The 21127-nt window shown below is 45.0% G+C and overlaps 1 protein-coding gene across 6 annotated transcripts in view; it reads left to right on the plus strand.

Annotated features, from left to right (window-relative positions):
• The window catches only part of ralgps2 (Ral GEF with PH domain and SH3 binding motif 2), a 641885-nt gene that overhangs the window by 573445 nt on the left and 47313 nt on the right, over window positions 1–21127 (plus strand). For 5 of the 6 annotated variants that reach the window (XM_070887410.1, XM_070887407.1, XM_070887406.1 and 2 more), the window contains 2 exons: window positions 1832–1909; window positions 15347–15452. In XM_070887410.1, the coding sequence (XP_070743511.1) occupies window positions 1832–1909; window positions 15347–15452 (184 nt within the window). The remainder of the gene's footprint in view (window positions 1–1831; window positions 1910–15346; window positions 15453–21127) is intronic. The other variant, XM_070887411.1, reaches the window with a different exon arrangement.

Raw genomic sequence — 21127 nt, forward strand, 5'->3', positions numbered from 1 at the left:
GGTGCTGTAACATGGTTCAGGTTTTATTCAACAGGAAGGCAAGTCTTGTTGTGGGGGAGGGGAGATTACTTCTTTGTTCAAGGTATAACCCCATTTTAACGAGTAAAGCACGAATATCCAGAATTTTGCTTTTGTAAAACGTCAATTTCTTTATCTACATTGAGACCCTAAAGTCGGATCACCTGACAAACTCCGCCAGCCTGGTGACATAATGGAGTCACACAATGTGCATCTTAAAATGGTTTCATACGAAAATCACAGTGGCTATGGCTTCAGATTGGCCCAAGAACTAAGCGAGACTTCCAGTTAATCACTCCGAAGGCTGGGTGACAGGGTTTTTACAGCCAAAGAAAATTCTGATGACCCCATTATTTTACTTTAAAACCAAACAATGTTTTGAACTAAAACTACTCTTTTCCGTGGCTGACTGTTAATGTAGTAGTGACTTTTGGTACTTCCCTACATTTATATATAATAGTTCTACTGAAATCCTGTTATGCATCTGTATTGATACTTAACACTGTCTTATGTCAAAATTATGCAAAATCATAATTGATAATATATTATGAATACAAGTTTGTTCATAATAAAACACCACCATACCTCAGCTGCAGCTAATGGCATGGAAAATGTGTGAAATAAATCAAATTGCTGAACTTAGTAATCAGTCTTAAAAACCTTGCAAGGTAACTTAAAAAGCTGTCTTCAAAATATGGTAGTGTTAGAACATTGGAACTGAGTCTGTTTATTTATGGCTACATATCATGGCAGAATTTCAATTTCTACCAGCTTCAGGTTAATTGCTTGCTGTCCACACCTATGTTCACTGGTGGTGAGTTTTCGTGAATTTTTGTGCTTATCAAGGTTATGGATGTTAGCACTGGTATTGAGCACTCCCACATGAGCCACTGCACACCCAGCCCAACAGTCAAAATAACACATCCTGCAGGATTAGTGTGGATCATTTCCACACTAGCCACACTTGTGACTTTTGAGATTGCTTTTAATTTGACAGTTTGGTTTTGTTGGTTGCCTTCCACCAGGAATTAGGGGGACGCTTCTAAATTCATTTCAGACAGGACTTTTGTAGGTAACAGAGTGAGAAAACAGAGTTTTTTCCTTCTCAGTCTGTGTTGCATTTGACCCCAGGTCCAAAAGGTGATAGGACAGTGCTAACCCACCCACTGAGCCATCCATGCTCCTTAAATTGATATTTATCCCAAAATCCAGGCAAGGTGTATCAGTTGAGAATTAGTTTCCACATCAAAGATTTTTCTCTGGTAGCTCCACAGGAGAACTATTTGTTGTTGTGTTTTCTCTGTGCTAAATATTTTATTTCCAGTATTATTTTACTGATATGTTCCTATCGTTTACTGCTTTTAGAGCAGTCTCATAAGAGGCCTTGGTGGCAGTATGTTAGTGCACAAACGAACAGCATTCTGCAATAAGAATTCTTGGAATTACACATGTATGCAATCCACCATAAAGTAGTAGAATGCTAATTTAGTTCCCAGCACATCTGGTGGAAGATGCCAAATGGATGTTGCATGCTTACCCTGAGGGAAACTTGGAGTCCACTGAACCTTTTGTTAGTTGATTCAGAATGCCACTGACAGAAGCCTGGAAGCGGATCAGTCCAGACCCCTCTGCTCCAGAAAGTAAAGGGTGGCAAGGGGAGAAGTCTCTCACCAGAAGAATCGACAGATTACTTCAAATGTTTAATTTATTTGACAGTGGGATGGTTTCTTGCAAATTAAAAGTAGAGATTATGAAAAACCAAGAGAGTATTTTCAACGCTGCTATTTTTCAAACCTATAATGAAATTCTGCAGGAACCGGTTCTATTATTCTCTTTGTCCTGTGCCACGTGTTGGGAGGAATGGCTATCGAGGCCACATGAAGGCCAACAGGTAACAATCTCTTTTGTAAAGGAAACAGGTGGAACATTTCCCTTCTGTCCAAGGTGTATAATCAGGTGAAGGGGTGACACTAACACTGATTAATCAATCTGCTTTCTCTCTTTCTGAAATCAATTTATTAATGTGGTGATGGTTTTTGAAATTTGCAATGCCTATCTCTTTAGCGCTTCAATTCAGTCGATGTCTTATCCAAGGTCTTGATTGTATTTGATGTGCTGTCACATTCTGATTTGTTTCTTGTGCTGAAAATGAAAGGAATGTTACTGCTACTGTACAAGTGAATGATTCAGCAGTGTATTAATTTAGAGGCATTTAATGCAGAGAAGCTATGTTGTTATACATTGTGTGATAATAAAACATCTTTTATTATGAAATGTATAAAACATTTCCATGTAAATAATCCTGCTTTAGTCAGATTTTGCATTGACACATTATTTTAAAAAAACCTTTATTTGATTGTGGGGAGGCTCCAACAAAGAGTGTTAAAAAAACAAGCCTGAAGGCTCTGAGTCTCAATGCAAGGAGCATTCGTAATAAGGTGCACAAATTAACTGCGCAGATAGCTGTTAACGGATATGATGTGATTGGGATTACGGAGACATGGCTCCAGGGTAACCAAGGCTGGGAACTCCACATTCAGGGGTATTTAATATTCAGGAAGGATAGACAGGAAGGAAAAGGAGATGGGGTAGCGTTAATGGTTAAAGAGGAGGTTAAGGCAATACTAAGGAAGGACATTAGCGTGGCTGATGTGGAATCTATATGGGAGAGCTGCAAAACACCAAAGGGCAGAAAACATTAGTGGGAGTTGGGTACAGACCACCAAACAATGGCCCCAAGTTTCCACACGCGGCGAAAAAGGCGCACCTCAGAGCTGGGCGCTTGTTTTTCACGCTGAAAACGGCGGCGGAAAAAAAGTGCGGTATTCTGATGTCAGCTTGGCGCGGCGCACAGGGGGCGGAGCCTACCACTCGCGCCGATTTTGTAAGTAGGGGGGGCGGGTACAATTGAAATGAGGCTTCTTGGTGCCGGCAACCCTGCGCGTGCGCGTTGGAGCGTTCGCGCACGTGCAGTCTGAAGTAAACATTGGCACTCGGCCATTTTTAAAAGTACTGCAGAAAAAGTGAAGATTTGTTTCTTGCACCCCTGCAAAGGCTTGTATTTTAATTTTCTTGATATTTCTGTGTATGAGGGAGTGCTTTTAGCAGCACTGCTGAATAAATCACCTGCTGAAATCAGTGAGTTCAGCTTTTCACTGCTAAACTTGCAGAACCGGTGCCTGCAAATTAAGGACTCTGTGTTTTGAGAAATAAGAGTGCCAATTCAACTTTGCAATGGATCAACGTCCACCAAGAACAAAGAATTTCTTGCATGAGGAAGTGGAGATATTAGTCAACGTAATTGAGCAGAGATGGCAGGAGCAATATACCAGCAACAGAGGTCGCATAAAAGTGCCACCAAAAGAAATGAAGAAACGCTGGAACCAAGTTGCAGAAGATTTCTGCGCAGTGGTGCATACCAGGAGATCTGGAAGTCAGTGTAAAAAGAAATGGCACGACCTTGGTCAAGTAGTTAGTGTAAGTAATATTTCCCATTTTTAATTTAATCGTAATTGTAACCTGGCTATCTGTATGTCCCACCTTGCAGACTGACACACTCTGTAAAAAGTAATATTTTACTCTTTGCAGAAGAAATTGGCCCACAACAAAAGGGAGGCAACTCGGACAGGAGGAGGCACGCCTAATCTGCATCCACTGACACCCTGAACAAAGGGTAGCTGCTATGATGAGTCGGACATGGAGTAAAGCAATCGGTACAGCACAAGCTGGGCCCACACGCGAGGAAGAGGGCAAGTCCTGAAAATGCATCATGGCACTTTAAATCAACCTGCTGCCTGGCCTGCTATGTGTGAGAGTACTCATGTCACCCACCCGACCCCCTCCCTTGTTGTTAAGCATTTGACTGTTCTGATGTATTTTGCAGAACATGATGATGATGATGATGATGATGACGACGATGCTGCCAACCCTGAGGATCCTGAGGGTACAGAACAAGAACCAGTACAACCAGCTGCGGACGATCTAGACTGGATGATGGCAGCGATGACTGAAATGTCTGCAGAGGAGAGCTTCCAATTTAATGTTTGAGCCCCCATCAAGGGGCATCAGAGTTTCAACCCCTAGCATAGGCCTTGGTTCCACCTTCCATGGTTTCGCTTCCGATGTTGCGGGTCCCAGTGGTGCTGCTGATATAATGCAGCATTCTACAGTCAGTGCACTACCGTCCCAGCCTGTTCCTCCCTCTCGCATAGGTTCTGGTTCCACCTACTATGGTTTTGATTCTGCCGCTTCGGGTCCCAGTGTTGCTGCTGATATCATGGAGCAGTTTACACCCATTCGTCCAACATCCCAGCCCACGGCTTGCACTCGAGTGCTGTCGTCTGGAACACCGAGCGTCCTACCGTTCCAGCCCGAGCCTCTCCCTCCAGTTCAGCCGTATGGAACACAGAGCGTCCCACAGTCCCAGCCTGCGCCTCCCTGTGTAGTGGTGCCGCTTGCAACACCGAGCATCCCACCGTCCGTGCCCGCGCCTCCCAGTGTAGTGGTGCCACAAGGCAGACCCAGGCAGAGGAGAAGGAGATTGGAGACACGCTCTCCTGAGATGCAGCGTGCAACAGATGCGGCTCAGGTTGTGGCATTGAGTATGGAGACCAATGAGCTTACCCGATCACCCATCGGTGCAGTAGGTGAAGAGTTGACGGTCCTGACGGGAGAAATAGCAGTAATGACACGGGAACTTAGGGAGGGAATGTCTGAGGGAGTGCAATTGTCGGCACAGGCCGTCAGGGAGGGCCTGGTTGAGGTAGCTGCTGCAATAAGGGCACACAGCCCAGCCAATCAAATGACACCCCCATGAGGAAGTGAACATTCACTGAGATATGGATGAGACATGGTTGCAGCCTTTCTTTGCTGCTTTTGTTCTTGTTCTTGATGTCGCTGTAGTAGCGTTTTTCAAATTGTAACTGTTTTGTAAGTTTTGTAACTTTACAACTTATAAGGGATCTTATGGTTTTTAAGTGATCTTATAGTGTAAATGCTCTCACATTTTTTTGTATCTTATTTAATTTTGCACCTAAAAAGTGATCCTGAAGTTTAAGTGTTCTTCAGAGTGTAAGATTTTTCACAATGAAACTGTTTTGTAAGTTTTGTAACTTTACAACATATAAGTGATCTCAGGGTTTTCAAGTGATCTTATAGTGTAAATGCTCTCACATTCTGTAAATTATTTAATTTTGCATCTAAAAAGTGATCTTGAAGTGTAAGTGATCTTAGAGTGTAAAATTTTTCACATAGAAAGTGTTTTGTAACTTTTGTAAGTTTATAAGTGATCTTAAAGTTTTTAAGTGATCTTCAAGAGTCATATTAAAAAGTATAGTTTGATACAACAAATATTTTATTAGAGTGACGTTAACTTTTCAATAAAATATTTTTTCATTAAAACTGCTTCATGTTCCATTAACACAACACAACGTAGGAACAACTGCAAAGAATAAACATGTCCATATGCAAAAGTGGTCGCAGAGCCCTCAGGCATCAGTAGTTGAAGCATTCACGGATGAGCTGCTGGCGCAAGTCTCGAGCAATCGTTAAAGGATGGACGGCCCTTCTCCGACCTCGTGCTCCGGCATCAGGCACTTGCATGCTTTCCTGATTGTCGTTATCATCCACATCCTGGTCTTCCATAATACTATCATCATGCACTGGACCCTCACGTCGGTCTTCGGGTTCCACTACCAGCTCCTGCTGCCTCATGATGGCTAAGTTATGAAGCATGCAGCACACAACAGTGAAGTGACCGACAATCTGAGGAGAGTATTGCAACTGTCCTCCGGAATGGTCCAGGCATCGGAATCGCTGTTTCAATATGCCAATGGTCCTCTCAATGATGCTGCGCGTCGCAATGTGCGCCATGTTGTATTGACGGTCAGCTTCTGTCCGTGTCACGCGTATGGGCGTCATGAGCCAGGTGGTCAGGCCGTACTCTTTGTCTCCCAGTAGCCAGCTCTGCCCTTCTGGCTGCTGCTCTAACATGTCAGATAGAACGCTGTCGCGTAGGATGAACACATCGTGGGTGCTGCCAGGGTATCTCGCATCGACTGACATGATGCATTGCTTGTCGTCACACAAGAGCTGCACATTGATAGAGTGGAAACCTTTCCTATTTCGGGACTGCTCAGATTCCTCCACGGGTGCTCGCAAGGCTATGTGGGTACAATCAATGCAGCCCTGTACCTTTGGGAAGCTGGGAAGCCGGCAATCCTGAAGAAGCCCACAGCCCTCTCATGGATCGCTTGTGCGGTCATTGGGAAATTGATGAAGTCATTCCTTCGCGCATAAAGTGCAGCTGTGACCTGGTAAACGCAGGCATGTATTGCACGTTGAGAGATGGCACACACATCTCCAGTTGTAGCCTGAAACGATCCCGAGGCATAGAAAGAAAGTGCAGCTGTTAACTTCACTTCAACAGACAAGGCAGTTGTCCTTCTGCTTCTGGGCTGCAAATCTGCTCTCACCATATCACAGATCTCAGTGACAACTTCTCTGCGAAAACGCAGCCTTTTCACACAATCAACCTCGCTCATGTCCAGGTACGAGCGCCTGGTTCAATATTGTAGACTTGGGTAAGGTCTCCTGCCCATCAACCTACGGGCTACGACGTTCCTGGTGCGGTGAGCTCTAATCAATTCTCTCCTATGCAGTGAATTGATGGCAAACCATTGCATAATATGTGGGGTTGACAATGCAGCACCCATTCTGCAAATTTAAATATAAAACTGTCTATGTGGCTGCCTCTCCCTGTCCAAATGGCCTCAGTCCCCCTCACAGCTCGAAGGCTGCTGCTGTATCTTTGGCTGCCGGCCAGCCACTGACGCCGCCCCTAAAGCGTGGCCGAATGGCCTCAAGAATCTCAATGAGCTGCGTGTGTCCTGCGTTGATTCTTCGGCTGCCGGCCAGCCACTGACGCCGCTGCTATCTCATGGCCGAATGGCCTCACGTCGGTCCGCTGCTGATTCTTCGGCTGCCGGCCAGCCACTGACGCCGCTGATATCTCATGGCCGAATGGCCTCGGGTCCGTCCGGTGCTGCTGCTTCGCGGCCAGCCACGAAGAGAATGAAGGCCTGCCTCAAGCACCGCAGCTCAGCTCGAAGCTTGCTGCCGCTGCCGTCGAGACACTGACGCCACACCGTTGCCTCTGTCTCCAACATGAAAGGCCTGCCTCAAGCACTGCAGCTCAGCTCAAAGGCTGCTTGCTGCCGCTGCCGTCAAGACACTGACGCCACACCACTGCTTGAAAGGCCTTCCTGAAGCACTTTCACACAGGTAGGAACATGGTCTATTTAATCTTTTCTTTGCTTATAAATTTTTATTCAGGTTGGATTTATTTGTATAATATTTGTATAAGTATAACTAAGGATTGATTGTAGAATTTAATGACTTCCCTTCCCCCCCCCCCCCCGCCCCCCACCTCGTTCCCTATGCCTAATTTGTAACCTGCGCCTGATTTTTTTAAAGTGTAGACAAGGTTTTTTCAAGCGTACAAAAATCTTCACTTACTCCATTCTAAGTTAGTTTGGAGTACGTTTTCACTGTGGAAACTTTGAAATCAGGCATCAGTGGCCGGACACGCCCCCTTTTGAAAAAAAAATTCTGTTCCAAAGTGAAACTGTTCTACCTGACTAGAACTGGAGGAAACTAAATGTGGAGAATTCCGATTTCTAAGATACTCCGTTCTACACCAGTTGCTCCTAAAAAAATCAGGAGTAAATCATGTGGAAACTTGAGGCGAATAGTAGGGAGGTTGGGGATGGCATCAACAGGAAATTAGGGACACGTGCAATAAAGATACAGCAGTTATCATAGGTGACTTTAATCTACATATTGACTAGGCTAACCAAACTGGTAGGAATACTGTGGAGCAGGATTTCCTGGAGCATATAAGGGATGGTTTTCTAGACCAATATGTCGAGAACCAACTAGACAGCGGGCATCCTAGACTGGGGCATGTGTAACAAGAGAGGATTAATTAGCAATCTGGTCATGCATAGCCCCTTGGGTAAGAGTGACCATAATATGGTAGAATTCTTCATTGAAATGGAGAGTGACACCGTTAATTCAGAGACTAGGGTCCTGAACTTAAAGAAAGGAAACGTCGACAGTATGAGATGCGATTTGGCTAGGATAGACTGGCGAATGATACAAAGAGTTGACTGTGGATAGGCAATGGCAGACATTTAAAGATCACATGGATGAATTACAACTATTGTACATCCCTGTCTGGCGTAAAAATAAAACAGGAAAGGTGGCTCAACCGTGGCTAACAAGGGAAATTAGGGGTAGTGTTAAATCCAAGAAAGAGGCATATAAATTGACCAGAAAAAGCAGCAAACCTGAGGACTGGGAGAGATTTAGAATTCAGCACAGGAGAACAAAGGGTTTAATTAGGAGGGGAAAAATAGAGTATAAGAGTAAGCTTGCAGGGAACATAAAAACTGACTGCAAAAGCTTCGATAGATATGTGAAGAGAAAAAGATTAGTGAAGACTAATGTCTTCAATCAGAATCAGGTGAATTCATAATGGGGAACAAGGAAATGGCAGACCAATTGAACAAATACGTTGGTTCTGTCTTCACTAAGGAAGACACGAATAACCACCTGAAAATATCAGGGGACCGAGAGTCTAGCAAGAAGGAGGAACTGAGGGAAATCCTTATTAGTCAGGAAATGGTGTTAGGGAAGCTGATGGGACTGAAGACCGATAAATCCCCGATAGTCTGCATCCCAGAGTACTTAAGGAAGTGGCTGTAGAAATAGTAGATGCATTGGTGGTCATTTTCCAACATTCCATGGACTCGGATCAGAACCTATGGATTGGAGGGTAGCTAATGTAACCCCACTTTTTAAAAAAAAAAGGAGGAAGAGAAAACAGGGAATTATAGACCAGTTAGCCTGACATCAGTGGTGGGGAAAATGCTGGAATCAATTATTAAAGATGTAATAGCAGCATATTTGGAAAGCAGTGACAGGATTGGTCCAAGTCAGCATGGATTTATGAAAGGGAAATCATGCTTGACAGATCTTCTCGAGTTTTTTGAGGATGTAACGAGTAGAGTGGATAAGGGAGAACCAGTGGATGTGGTGTATTTGTACTTTCAAAAGGCTTTTGACATGGTCCCTCACAAGAGATTAGTGTGCAAAATTAAGGCACATGGTATTGGGGGTAATGTATTGACTGGTTGGCAGACAGGAAGCAAAGAGTGGGAATAAACGGGTCCTTTTCAGAATGGCAGGCAGTGACTAGTGGGGTGCTGCAAGGTTCAGTGCTGGGATCCCAGCTATTTACAATATACATTAATGATTTAGACGAAGGAATTGAATGTAATATCTCCAAGTTTGCAGATGACACTAAGCTGGGTTGCAGTGCGAGCTGCAAGGAGGATACTAAGAGCCTGCAGGGGACTTGGACAGGCTAGTGAATGGGCAAATGCATGGCAGATGCAGTATAATGTGGATAAATGTGAGATTATCCACTTTGGTGGCAAAAACAGGAAGGCAGATTATTATCTGAATGGTGACCGATTAGTAAAAGGGAAGGTGCAGCAAGACCTGGGTGTCATGGAACACCAGTCACTGAAGGTAGGCATGCAGGTACAGCAGGCAGTAAAGAAAGCAAATAGCATGCTGGCCTTCATAGCGAGTGGATTTGAGTATAGGAGCAGAGAGGTCTTCCTGCAGTTGTACAGGGCCTTGGTGAGACCACACCTTGAGCAGTTTTGGTCTCCTAATCTGAGGAAGGACGTGCTTGCTATTGAGGGAGTGCAGCGAAGGTTCACAAGACTAATTCCTGGGATGGCAGGACTGACATATGAAGAAAGACTGGATCGGCTAGGCTAATACTCACTGGAATTTAGAAGAATGAGAGGGGATCTCATAGAAACATTTAAAATTATGACGGGACTGGACAGGTTAGATGCAGGAAGAATGTTCTCGATGTTGGGGAAGTCCAGAACCAGGGATCATAGTCTAAGGATAAGGGGTAAGCCATATAGGACCGAGATGAGGAGAAACTTTTTCACCCAGAGAGTGGTGAACCTGTGGAATTCTCTACCACAGAAAGTTGTTGAGGCCAGTTCGTTAGATATATTCAAAAGTGAGTTAGATGTGGCCCTTATGGCAAAAGGGATCAAGGGGTATGGAGAGAAAGCAGGAATGGGGTACTAAAGTTGCATGATCAGCCGTGATCATATTGAATGGTCGTGCAGGCTCGAAGGGCTGAATGGCCTGCTCCTGCACCTATTTTCTATGTATCTATGGGGGCAAATGTCGGGCCTCCTTCAGTACAGTGCACCACCGAGACGCACGCCTGTTTCCTGGAATAAAAAGTGCGCCTAAATCCTACCTCAGCATTCTACGCTCCAAATCGGGCCCGTTCCAGCTCGGCGCGGCGTACCAGTATCTGCGGTGGGCAAGCCAAAGCGTGGCGCCGAAAATCTGCCAGCAGGGGGGGCGGGACTACCTCACAGCAGCAGATTTCGTGCTGGCAACCCTGTGCATCCGCGCTGGAGCATGTGCGCATGCGCAGTGTGATACAAACATTGGCACTGGGCCATTTCTCGCAACTCAGAGGCTGTTGCTGCCGTCACTGTGGGCGGCCTGACGCCGCTCCTGTCCCCTGGCCAAACGTCCTACATCTTTGCAGCTCGGAGGCTCCTGCTGCCGTCACTGTGGGTGGCCTGACGCCGCCCCTGTCCCCTGGCCGAATGGCCTAAATCTTCGCAGCTCGGAGGCTGCTGCTGCTTCTGCTGCTGCTGCTTCAGACAGGTAGGAAAATTAAATGTATTTTTTATTTGCTTTATTTATAATTTATTATTCAGGATGGCTCTTTATTTGTAGAAGTGAAAGTGTTAAATGCTCGTAAAATTCCTTAACTTCCCTTTCTCCACCACCTCCCCCCTCCCCTCCGCCATATCTTGTTCCCTGCGCCTAATTTCTGAAGTGTAGGCAAGGTTTGTCTGAGCGTACAAAAATCTACACTTACTCCATTCTAAGTTAGTTTGGAATAAGTTTTCACTGCCTAAACTTGCAAAACAGGCCTAAGTGGCTGGATACGCCCCCTTTTGGGAAAAAAAAGTCTGTTCTAAAATGAAACTATTCTAACTGACTAGAACTGGAGCAAACTAAATGCCGAGACTTGCAATTTCTTAGATGCTCCATTCTAAACTCGTTGCTCCAAAAAATAGGGCAATTCAGGCCGAAACTTGAGCCCGATATGTTGTTTTCCGATTGGCAAATGGTAACTAGTGGGGTGCCACAGGAATCGGTGCTGGGGCCTCAACTATATACAATCTTTATTAATGACTTGGATGAAGGGACCGAGTGTAATGTAGCCAAGGTTGTTGTTGATACAAAGATGGGTGGGAAAGCAAGTTGTGAGGAGGACACAAAGATATACGGCCCAAGTTTCGGGCCGTGCCTAGAACGGCACAGCCCTGACCTGGACGCCCATTTTTCGCGCCACAAAGTCTGCCTAAAAAAACTTATCTATCCTCCGGCTCCCTGCAGACCCTCTGAAGCTAGGCGTGGCGTAGCACAAGCTGTAGGGGGCGGAGCCAGGTCCCTGCACTGAAAACAGTGCCGGGACCTCTGCGCAGGCGCGCTACAGTGGGCGCGCATGTGCAGTAGCTTCAGGCGCCCAAAACTGTGTGGGAGGGGCCCGAAGCATGCAGCCCCGAGCCCTGGCCGAATGGCCTCACTGGTGCTGCGTCGATAAAGCTGCCTCCCACGCCCAGCTCCTGCTTCCTCCGGACTGGGACCCGACCCGACTTGACTCCCGCTCCCCCCACAGGACCGCTGCCTCCCCGACCTCCTCTTCCCCCGCTCCCGACCTCCCACCCCCGACCTCCGCTCCCCGCTCCGACCGAACTCCGCTCCTGACCTCCGCTCCGCTCCCAAACGACCTCCGCTCCCGACCTCCCCTTCCCCCCGACTGACCTCCGCTCCCGACCTCTTTACCCCCCCCCCGACCGACCTCCGCTCCCAACCTCTCCGCCCCCCCTGACCGACCTCCACTCCTGATCTCTCCCCACCGCACCCCCCCTGACCTACCTCCGCTCCCGACCTCTCTCTCTCTCTTCCCCCCTCCCCCGACCGACCTCCGCCCCCCCCCCCCCCCCCCGACCTACCTCCGCTCCCGACCTCTCTCTCTCTCCCCCCTCCCCCGACCGACCTCCGCGACCAACCTCCGCCCCCCCCCCCCCCCCCCCGGACTGACCTCCCCCTCCCCCGTTCATTCGTTTTTTCTATCTATCTATCTATCGATCTATCGCTCTCGCTCTCTTTCTCTCTCTTGCTCGCTCTCTCGCTCTCTTGCTCGCTCTCTTGCTCGCGCTCTCTTTCTCGCGCTCCCTTTCTCGCGCTCTCTTTCTCGCGCTCCCTTTCTCGCGCTCCCTTTCTCGCGCTCCCTCTCTCGCGCTCCCTTTCTCGCGCTCCCTTTCTCGCCCTCCCGCTCTCGCTCTCGCGCTCCCTTTCTCGCGCTCCCTTTCTCGCGCTCTCTCTCTCGCTCTCTCTCGCTCTCGCTCTCGCTCTCGCTCTCTCGCTCTCTCTCTCGCTCTCTCTTGCGCTCTCTCTCTCTTGCTCTCCGCTTTTGCTCTCTCGCTCTTGCTCTCTCTCGCTCTTGCTCTCTCTCTCTCTCGCTCTCTCTCGCTCTTGCTCTTTCGCGCTCTCGCTCTCGCTCTCTCGCGCTCTCGCTCTCTCCCTTCTCTCCCCCTCCTTCTCTTCCCCCCCCTCCCCTCCCTCCCTTCTCTTCCCTCCTCCCTCCCTTCTCTTCCCTCCTCCCCCCTTCTCCTTCCCTCCTCCCCCCCTTCTCTTCCCTCCTCCCCCCCTTCTCTTCCCTCCTCCCCCCCTTCTCTTCCCTCCTCCCCCCCTTCTCTTCCCTCCTCCCCCCCTTCTCTTCCCTCCTCCCCCCCTTCTCTTCCCTCCTCCCCCCCTTCTCTTCCCTCCTCCCCCCCTTCTCTTCCCTCCTCCCCCCCTTCTCTTCCCTCCTCCCCCGTTCTCTTCCCTCCTCCCCCCTTCTCTTCCCTCCTCCCCCCCTTCTCTTCCCTCCTCCCCCCCTTCTCTTCCCTCCTCCCCCCCTTCTCTTCCCTCCTCCCCCCCTTCTCTTCCCTCTTCCCCCCCTTCTCTCACCATCCTCCTCCTCCCTCCCTTCTCACCCCCCACCTCCTCCCTCCTCCCCCTCCCCCCACTCACCCCCTCCTCTCCACCCCCCTTCCACCCCTTGCTGTCAGAAACACAGACATTGACAGACAGAGAGATAGAGACACACGGGGGGGGGGGGCGGGGAGGTGAAGGGGTTGGAGGACTCCCGGTGCTGCAGTCAGTAAGTAGAAAATGTTTTATTTATTGATTGATTTTTTTTTCAATTTTATTTTTTATTAATTTTTTTTGGATTGATTTATTGGTTGATTTATTGATGTATTTATCATTTATTATTGATGATGGCTCTTTATTTGTAAAACTGAAGTGCTTAATGTTTGTAAATTTCCATTTAAATCCCCCCTGCCATTCCCTACACCTGATTTGTAACTTACGCTTGATTTTCTAAGTGTAGGCAAGGTTTTTCTGAGCATACAAAAATCTACATTTACTCCATTCTAAGTTAGTTTGGAGTAAGTTTTCACTGCCTAAACTTTCAAAATGGGCGTAAGTGGTTGGACATGCCCCCTTTTGAAAAAAAAATCTGTTCCAAACTGAAACTGTTCTAACTAACTAGAACTGGAGCAAACTAAATGCCGAGAATTGCAATTTCTAAGATACTCCAATCTAAACCAGTTGCTCCAAAAAAAAAGGAGCAACTCAGGCCGAAACTTGGCCCCATAGACAGGGTTATCTACTTCGGCAGGAAAAATAAAAAAGCAAATTATTATTTAAATGGTGAGAGATTACAAAATGTTGCAGTACAGAGGGACCTGGGGGTCCTTGTGCATGAAACACAAAAAGTTAGTATGCAGGTACAGCAAGTAATCAGGAAGACAAATGGAATGTTGGCCTTTATTGCAAGGGGGATGGAGTATAAAAGCAGAGAAGTCCTGCTAGAACTGTACAGGGTATTGGTGAGACCACTCCTAGAGTGCTGCATACAGTTTTGGTCTCAATTAAGGAAGGGTATACTTGCGTTGGAGGCAGTTCAGAGAAGGTTCACTAGGTTGATTCCTGAGATGAGGGGGTTGTCTTATGAAGAAAGCTTGAGCAGGTTGGGCCTGTATACATTGGAGTTTAGAAGAATGAGATGTGATCTTATTGAAACATATAAGATACTGAGGGAGCTCGACAAGGTAGATTTAGATAGGATGTTTCCACTCGTGGGGGAATCAAAACCAGGAGGCATAGTTTAAGAATAAGGGGTCACCCATTTAGAATGAGATGAGGAGGAATTTCTTCTGAGGGCTATAAATCTGTAGAGATGGACAGATTTTTGAATGATAAGGGAGTGAAGGGTTATGGGGAGTGGGCAGGGAAGTGGAGTTGAGCCCAAGATCAGATCAGCCATGATCTTACTAAATGGCGGAGCAGGCTTGAGGGGCCAAATAGCCTACTCCTGCTCCTGCTCCTATTTCTTATGTTCTTATGACACCCACCGACTTGGGCAAGCTACCGAAGGACTAACGTGACCACGAAACCGTACTTCAGCAACAGTTTGTGCCTTCAAGAGAGCACGGGACAAAATTGGAAAGGAAAAGTAAATATGACTTATTCTTGGAAGCAATTACATTTAATTAATAAATTCTTCTAACTTCCAAATAATCAAGCACTCAGATAATCGTGTTCTAACGTTCACCTTTATTGAAGTAAAATGTTTCCAGGAAAGAGTCAAAACAAATTTAGAAATATCTATCACGTATAACAATAATTAATACTGTTTGCTTCATCAGAAGATTAATAAATTGCCGCTGATTAGTGGTGACCTAGCCCATGGTCAATTCTGCTCCAAGTTCTTTTACAGGAAATTGTTTTATACAGTAGTGCTGTCCAAAAGTCTTTTTAAAACATTCAATGTAAAGTGAAGTCTTGAAGTGAGTTTCAAAATTGTTAGGTAATCATAAACAAATGACAATGTCTCCTCTGATTTAGTGGGGCTGCTGATTTGAAATGTCACTGGTGGAATTCAGACACAAATTTGGTTAAGTGGCTAGTGCTGTGAACTGTGTAGAAAAGTGGGCCAATAAAATGGAGCTTTTCTGGTTTTTACATATTTTGAGTAAGAATTGCAAACATGACACCTTCTTGGTTGAAACCTGTGTTGAATATCCTTGAACCACTAGGGTTTGCTGCATTGCACCACTGTTTATCACCTTATCTTTGTCTTTATTGCCAGTTCTGTGGAATCCGAGGAGCTGGCAGTGAACCTCTTCCCAGGGACTGTTACAATTCAAGGAGTTCTGAGAAGGAAGACGCTACTGAAAGAAGGCAAAAAGCCTACGGTAGGGAATGGTTTCAATTCATTGTTTGTTGACAACAGAAGAATAGCATTGAGTGATGTCTGACTTCTACATATTGGGCCGAAAATTGCGATCGCAGGCGTCCTTCGTACGAACACCTCTGACCCGAAAAAAATCTACGAAACTGCTTGTTGGTCCCGGAGGAACGTAGGATTCCGGTCGGAGGCCTTCATTTGCTGCCCAGCAAACGGGAAGATGTCTTCCATGTGGGACACATATGCTGGAATCACATGGGCCTGGACCACCCATCACTATCTATTGTTCTCATTGATAATGGGAGCTCTGTTTGTACGACTCCCATTACTATCAATGAAAATAGTCCCCTAAAACAACAAACACAGCACAATAAATAAAAAAAACACCTCATTTAAAATTAATTGAAATTAAATGTAATGTTTTAGAAAAAAAAATATTTTTTGGAATTTTTTTTAATAGGGTTAAAAATAAACTTACCTTAATGGACAGGGTTTTTAATATAAAAATGAATGATTAAATACATTTTTTCTATGTTTTAAAAGTGTTATGCTGGTAAAAGTAGGCTATATGCTTGCTTTTACCAGGGGTAAAAGTTTGTAGGACATTCGCTGGGCAGAGTTGGTCAAATAGCCCAATCTCTGCTGCGCGGATGTCCTTCCTGCAGGGATGCGTAAAATCCGTCTAAAGAAATTTTGACAGATCGTAAAAGCTGGTTCTCGGCGCATGTGCATCGTGCGTCGAGAACCAGCTTTTACGAAGCCTGGCCAGGTGCGTGCGCACGTCATACGCATCTGGCAAGGCCGCAATTTTCGGCCCAATTTTGGAGCTACATTATATTTGACTTAGCTTGTTCTATATTTTCTCCCCATTTAGAGATTGTTAAAGCCAAAGGTGTAAATACATCATTGACTAGAAATTCCATCATAGATTACATTTATCCCTCGGGTAAAACCACAATGAGTACATAGGTTAAATGTAAGACATGGATGAATTTCTAGACATGTATGTTTGGGCGATGAAGAAAATCAGTATTGATATATCTGATTCGATGAGGCTGATTGCTGTTGTGGATATTGGTAGTATTGTGAATTGGATGTTGAATTTGTCGGCTTTCTTTTTATGTTTGACAAGCTAACCATGTACCCACTTTCAAAAAGCGTGACACGACGGAGCCATTAGTTTAATTTCAGTATCGGGTAAAATAATGGCAATATCTGCATGAAAATAACCTAATAATTAGCAGCCAACATGAATTCTAAAGAGGAAGGTCCAACATCTTTCACAATTTTTTGAGACATATCGACAGTGCCCTACAGTACTTCAACTTCGAAAAGCATTTGTCTGAGTGTGGTATGTTCATTATTTTGTATTATTACGCAAAGTCAAGTTGGTCTGATCATAACTGTTACTCTGTATGTTCACTCACTGTGACATAATGCAACTTAACATTTCTTATCTAGCCTTGTCGCACCAAGTGTTTACTCACTCCGTCTTTGAAGAGTTTGAAGAAATTCACATGTGAAAGACACAAATGTTGTTACATGTCTGGCTTACACTATTGATCAAGTAGATACTGGGCAGTGTGAATCAGCTCCCAAAGAAGTCAGGCATTCAGATTGCTTTTGGGAATGGCTGATAGCCGAAAAAACATACTTATGGCTGACGCAAATTTGTAACACTTGGAAGTGGTTAAGAAATTGGCTGTAGGGTAGGAAGCAGCGGGTACTTGTTAAAGGTGTAAATTAGGAATAGGAGGGTAGACCGATTGAGTCAGCTGCCTGGGGATGGATGGAACTTCCATTGTTTATGTTAACTTGGATTTTTTTTTAAAAAGCACAAACTGGTCAAACCCATGGAACATACCAAACTAGGAAAGGCGGTTTAATGTGTAGATATAGCTTGGGCACCAGAAAATGGATTAAACACAACAGCCAGAATTTTCTGCTTCTATACTCCCAAACCTGAAATTTTCTGCCATTGAAGTGAATGGATGGAAAATTACAGGCTGAGGAATGCATGCACAAGCAGAAAATCTGTAAGGGAATTGAGCGGTGGTAGATGAAATTTAATATGGGAAAATATAAAATGCTACATACCGAAAATAACAAAGGACAACATAAGTACTTCATGAATAGCATTAAAATAGCGAAGGATGAAATCGTAAAGAACGTCAGGTTTTAGTAGATTCAACATATTCAATCATTTGAACAGCAATAATGAAAGAAAATGAACTATACAGCCAAATGTTGGTATACAAGTTAGAGGAAACCATGCTCAAACTGCATTGTACTCTTGTCAGACTATATTTTGAGTGTTTCTTCAGGTTGTGGTCACCAAGGCAGAAAGGAATTACTCAATGAATGGATATGCTGCAGAGAAAAGCCTTGCATCTGATCTCTAACTTCAAAGCATTGGGTTATGAAGAAGTCTGGAGAGATTTGGAGATAATTTTTGTGATGCTATTACCCCATTTGCGGTTCCAAACAGGCAGTAGCAGTACTAAAATCAAAGAGAGCATTGTTGCGCCAACCACTGCCTTGCTGTCTGTGCCAATTTTCGGACTGATCTCCATTCTAGTGGCCGGAATTAACGGGCCAGAAATTGTTGCAGTGCCGGGTTTAGCGGCGAACACATAAATTGGACATTTATGCTCACCATTGACATGGCACTATATTTGAGTTGCAAATTTCTGGAATGTCGATCTTATAACTGTGCAGCAATGTCACTGTTGCATTTAGGACCTCATGAAAGCTGTGCTCACTGGCTTATCCTCTTGATCAAAGAAAGAAAAGGATAGAGAAAGAAGCAGTGAAAGACGGTGAAGGAAATAGGGTAAATTCGAGTCAAATGAAATATAGACAGAAGGAAAAATAGAGAGTAGAGACTGAAAGTTAAGAGAAAATGTAAAAAGAACAAGCAGATGACGACATTATAACCCAGTTGTGATGGGATTGCTGTATTGGTGCTTGAGAAGTTAATGAGTGAATGGCAGGGCAGTTGTGCAAAATGTATAAGCATCCTTACCCATGAAATATAGAACCAGCAGCCTTTCTACCATGATCAGGAACAGTGGGTATGTCATTGCACTACTTATATAGGAACACAAGAATTGTTAGAAGAAGATAGATCAAGGTCCATCAGTTCGCCTTCTATCATCTTGGTAGTCACGATAAAGGAGTTGTTGACAAATCATATCAATCTTCATCAATTAATCTGCAACAGACCCAGAAATGACACAATGAAAACCCCACTAGTGGAATGCTTTTGGAATCAAAGTTAACTTTTTCCTACCATGCTACACTTAATAAGAACATAAGAATTAGGAACAGGAGTAGGCCATCTAGCCCCTCGAGCCTGCTCCGCCATTCAACAAGATCATGGCTGATCTGGCCGTGGACTCAGCTCCACTTACCCGCCTGCTCCCCATAACCCTTAATTCCCTTATTGGTTAAAAATCTTATCTATCTGTGATTTAAATACATTCAATGAGCTAGCCTCAATTGCTTCCTTGGGCGGAGAATTCCACAGATTCACAACCCTCTGGGAGAAGAAATTCCTTCTCAACTCGGTTTTAAATTGGCTCCCCCATATTTTGAGGCTGTGCCCCCTAGTTCTAGTCTCCCCGACCAGTGGAAACAACCTCTCTGCCTCGATCTTGTCTATCCCTTTCATTATTTTAAATGTTTCGAGAAGATCACCCCTCATCCTTCTGAACTCCAACGAGTAAAGACCCAGTCTACTCAATCTCTCATCATAAGGTAACCCCCTCTTCTCCGGAATCAGCCTAGTGAATCGTCTCTGTACCCCCTCCAAAGCTAGTATATCCTTCCTTAAGTAAGGTGACCAAAACTGCAAGCAGTACTCCAGGTGCGGCCTCACCAATACCCTGTACAGTTGCAGCAGGAGCGCCCTGCTTTTGTACTCCATCCCTCTCGCAATGAAGGCCAACATTCCATTCGCCTTCCTGATTACCTGCAAACTAACTTTTGGGGATTCATGCACAAGGACCCCCAGATCCCTCTGCACCGCAGCATGTTGTAATTTCTCCTCATTCAAATAATATTCCCTTTTACTATTTTTTTTCAAGGTGGATGACCTCACATTTTCCGACATTGTATTCCATCTGCCAAACCTTAGCCCATTCGCTTAACCTATCAAAATCTCTTTGCAGCCTCTCTGTGTCCTCTACACAACCCGCTTTCCCACTAATCTTTGTGTCATCTGCAAATTTTGTTACACTACACTCTGTCCCCTCTTCCAGGTCATCTATGTATATTGTAAACAGTTGTGGTCCCAGCACCAATCCCTGTGGCACACCACAACCACCGATTGCCAACCCGAAAAGGACCCATTTATCCCGACTCTCTGCTTTCTGTTAGCCAGCCAATTCTCTATCCATGCTAATACATTTCCTCTGACTTCGCGTACCTTTATCTTCTGCAGTAACCTTTTGTGTGGCACCTTATCGAATGCCTTTTGGAAATCTAAATACACCACATCCATCGGCACACCTCTATCCACCATGCTCGTTATATCCTCAAAGAATTCCAGTAAATTAGTTAAACATGATTTCCCCTTCATGAATCCATGTTGCGTCTGCTTGATTGCACTATTCCTATCTAGATATTCCGCTATTTCTTCCTTAATGATAGCTTCAAGCATTTTCCCCACTACAGATGTTAAACTAACCGGCCTATAGTTACCTGCCTTTTGTCTGCCCCCTTTTTTAAACAGAGGCATTACATTAGCTGCTTTCCAATCCGATGGTACCTCCCCAGAGTCCAGAGAATTTTGGTAGATTATAACGAATGCATCTGCTATAACTTCCACCATTTCTTTTAATACCCTGGGATGCATTTCATCAGGACCAGGGGACTTGTCTACCTTGAGTCCCATTAGCCTGTCCAGCACGACCTCCCTAGTGATAGTGATTCTCTCAAGGTCCTCCCTTCTCACATTCCCGTGACCGGCAATTTTTGGCATGGTTTTTGTGTCTTCCACTGTGAAGACCGAAGCAAAATAATTGTTTAAGGTCTCAGCCATTTCCACATTTCTCATTATTAAATCCCCCTTCTCATCTTCTAAGGGACCAACATTTATTTTAGTCACTCTTTTCCGTTTTATATATCGGTAAAAGTTTTTACTATCTGTTATATGTTTTGCGCAAGTTTACATTCATAATCTATCTTTCCTTTCTTTATTGCTTTCTTCGTCATTCTTTGCTGTCATTTAAAATTTTCCCAATCTTCTAGTTTCCCACTAACCTTGGCCACCTTATACGCATTGGTTTTTAATTTGATACTCTCCTTTATTTCCTTGGTTATCCACGGCTGGTTATCCCTTCTCTTACCGCCCTTTTTCACTGGAATATATTTTTGTTGAGCACTATGAAAGAATTCCTTAAAAGTCCTCCACTGTTCCTCAATTGTGCCACCTTTTAGTCTGTGTTTCCAGTCTACTTTAGCCAGCTCTGCCCTCATCCCACTGTTGTCCCCTTTGTTTAAGCATAGTACGTTTGTTTGAGACACTACTTCCTCACCCTCAATCTGTATTACAAATTCAACCATACTGTGATCACTCATTCCGAGAGGATCTTTTACTCGGAGATTGTTTATTATTCCTGTCTTATTACACAGGACCAGATCTAAGATAGATTGCTCCCTTATAGGTTCTGTAACATA

Source organism: Pristiophorus japonicus, chromosome 8, assembly GCF_044704955.1.
Source record: "Pristiophorus japonicus isolate sPriJap1 chromosome 8, sPriJap1.hap1, whole genome shotgun sequence".
Classification (NCBI taxonomy): Eukaryota; Metazoa; Chordata; class Chondrichthyes; family Pristiophoridae; genus Pristiophorus; species Pristiophorus japonicus.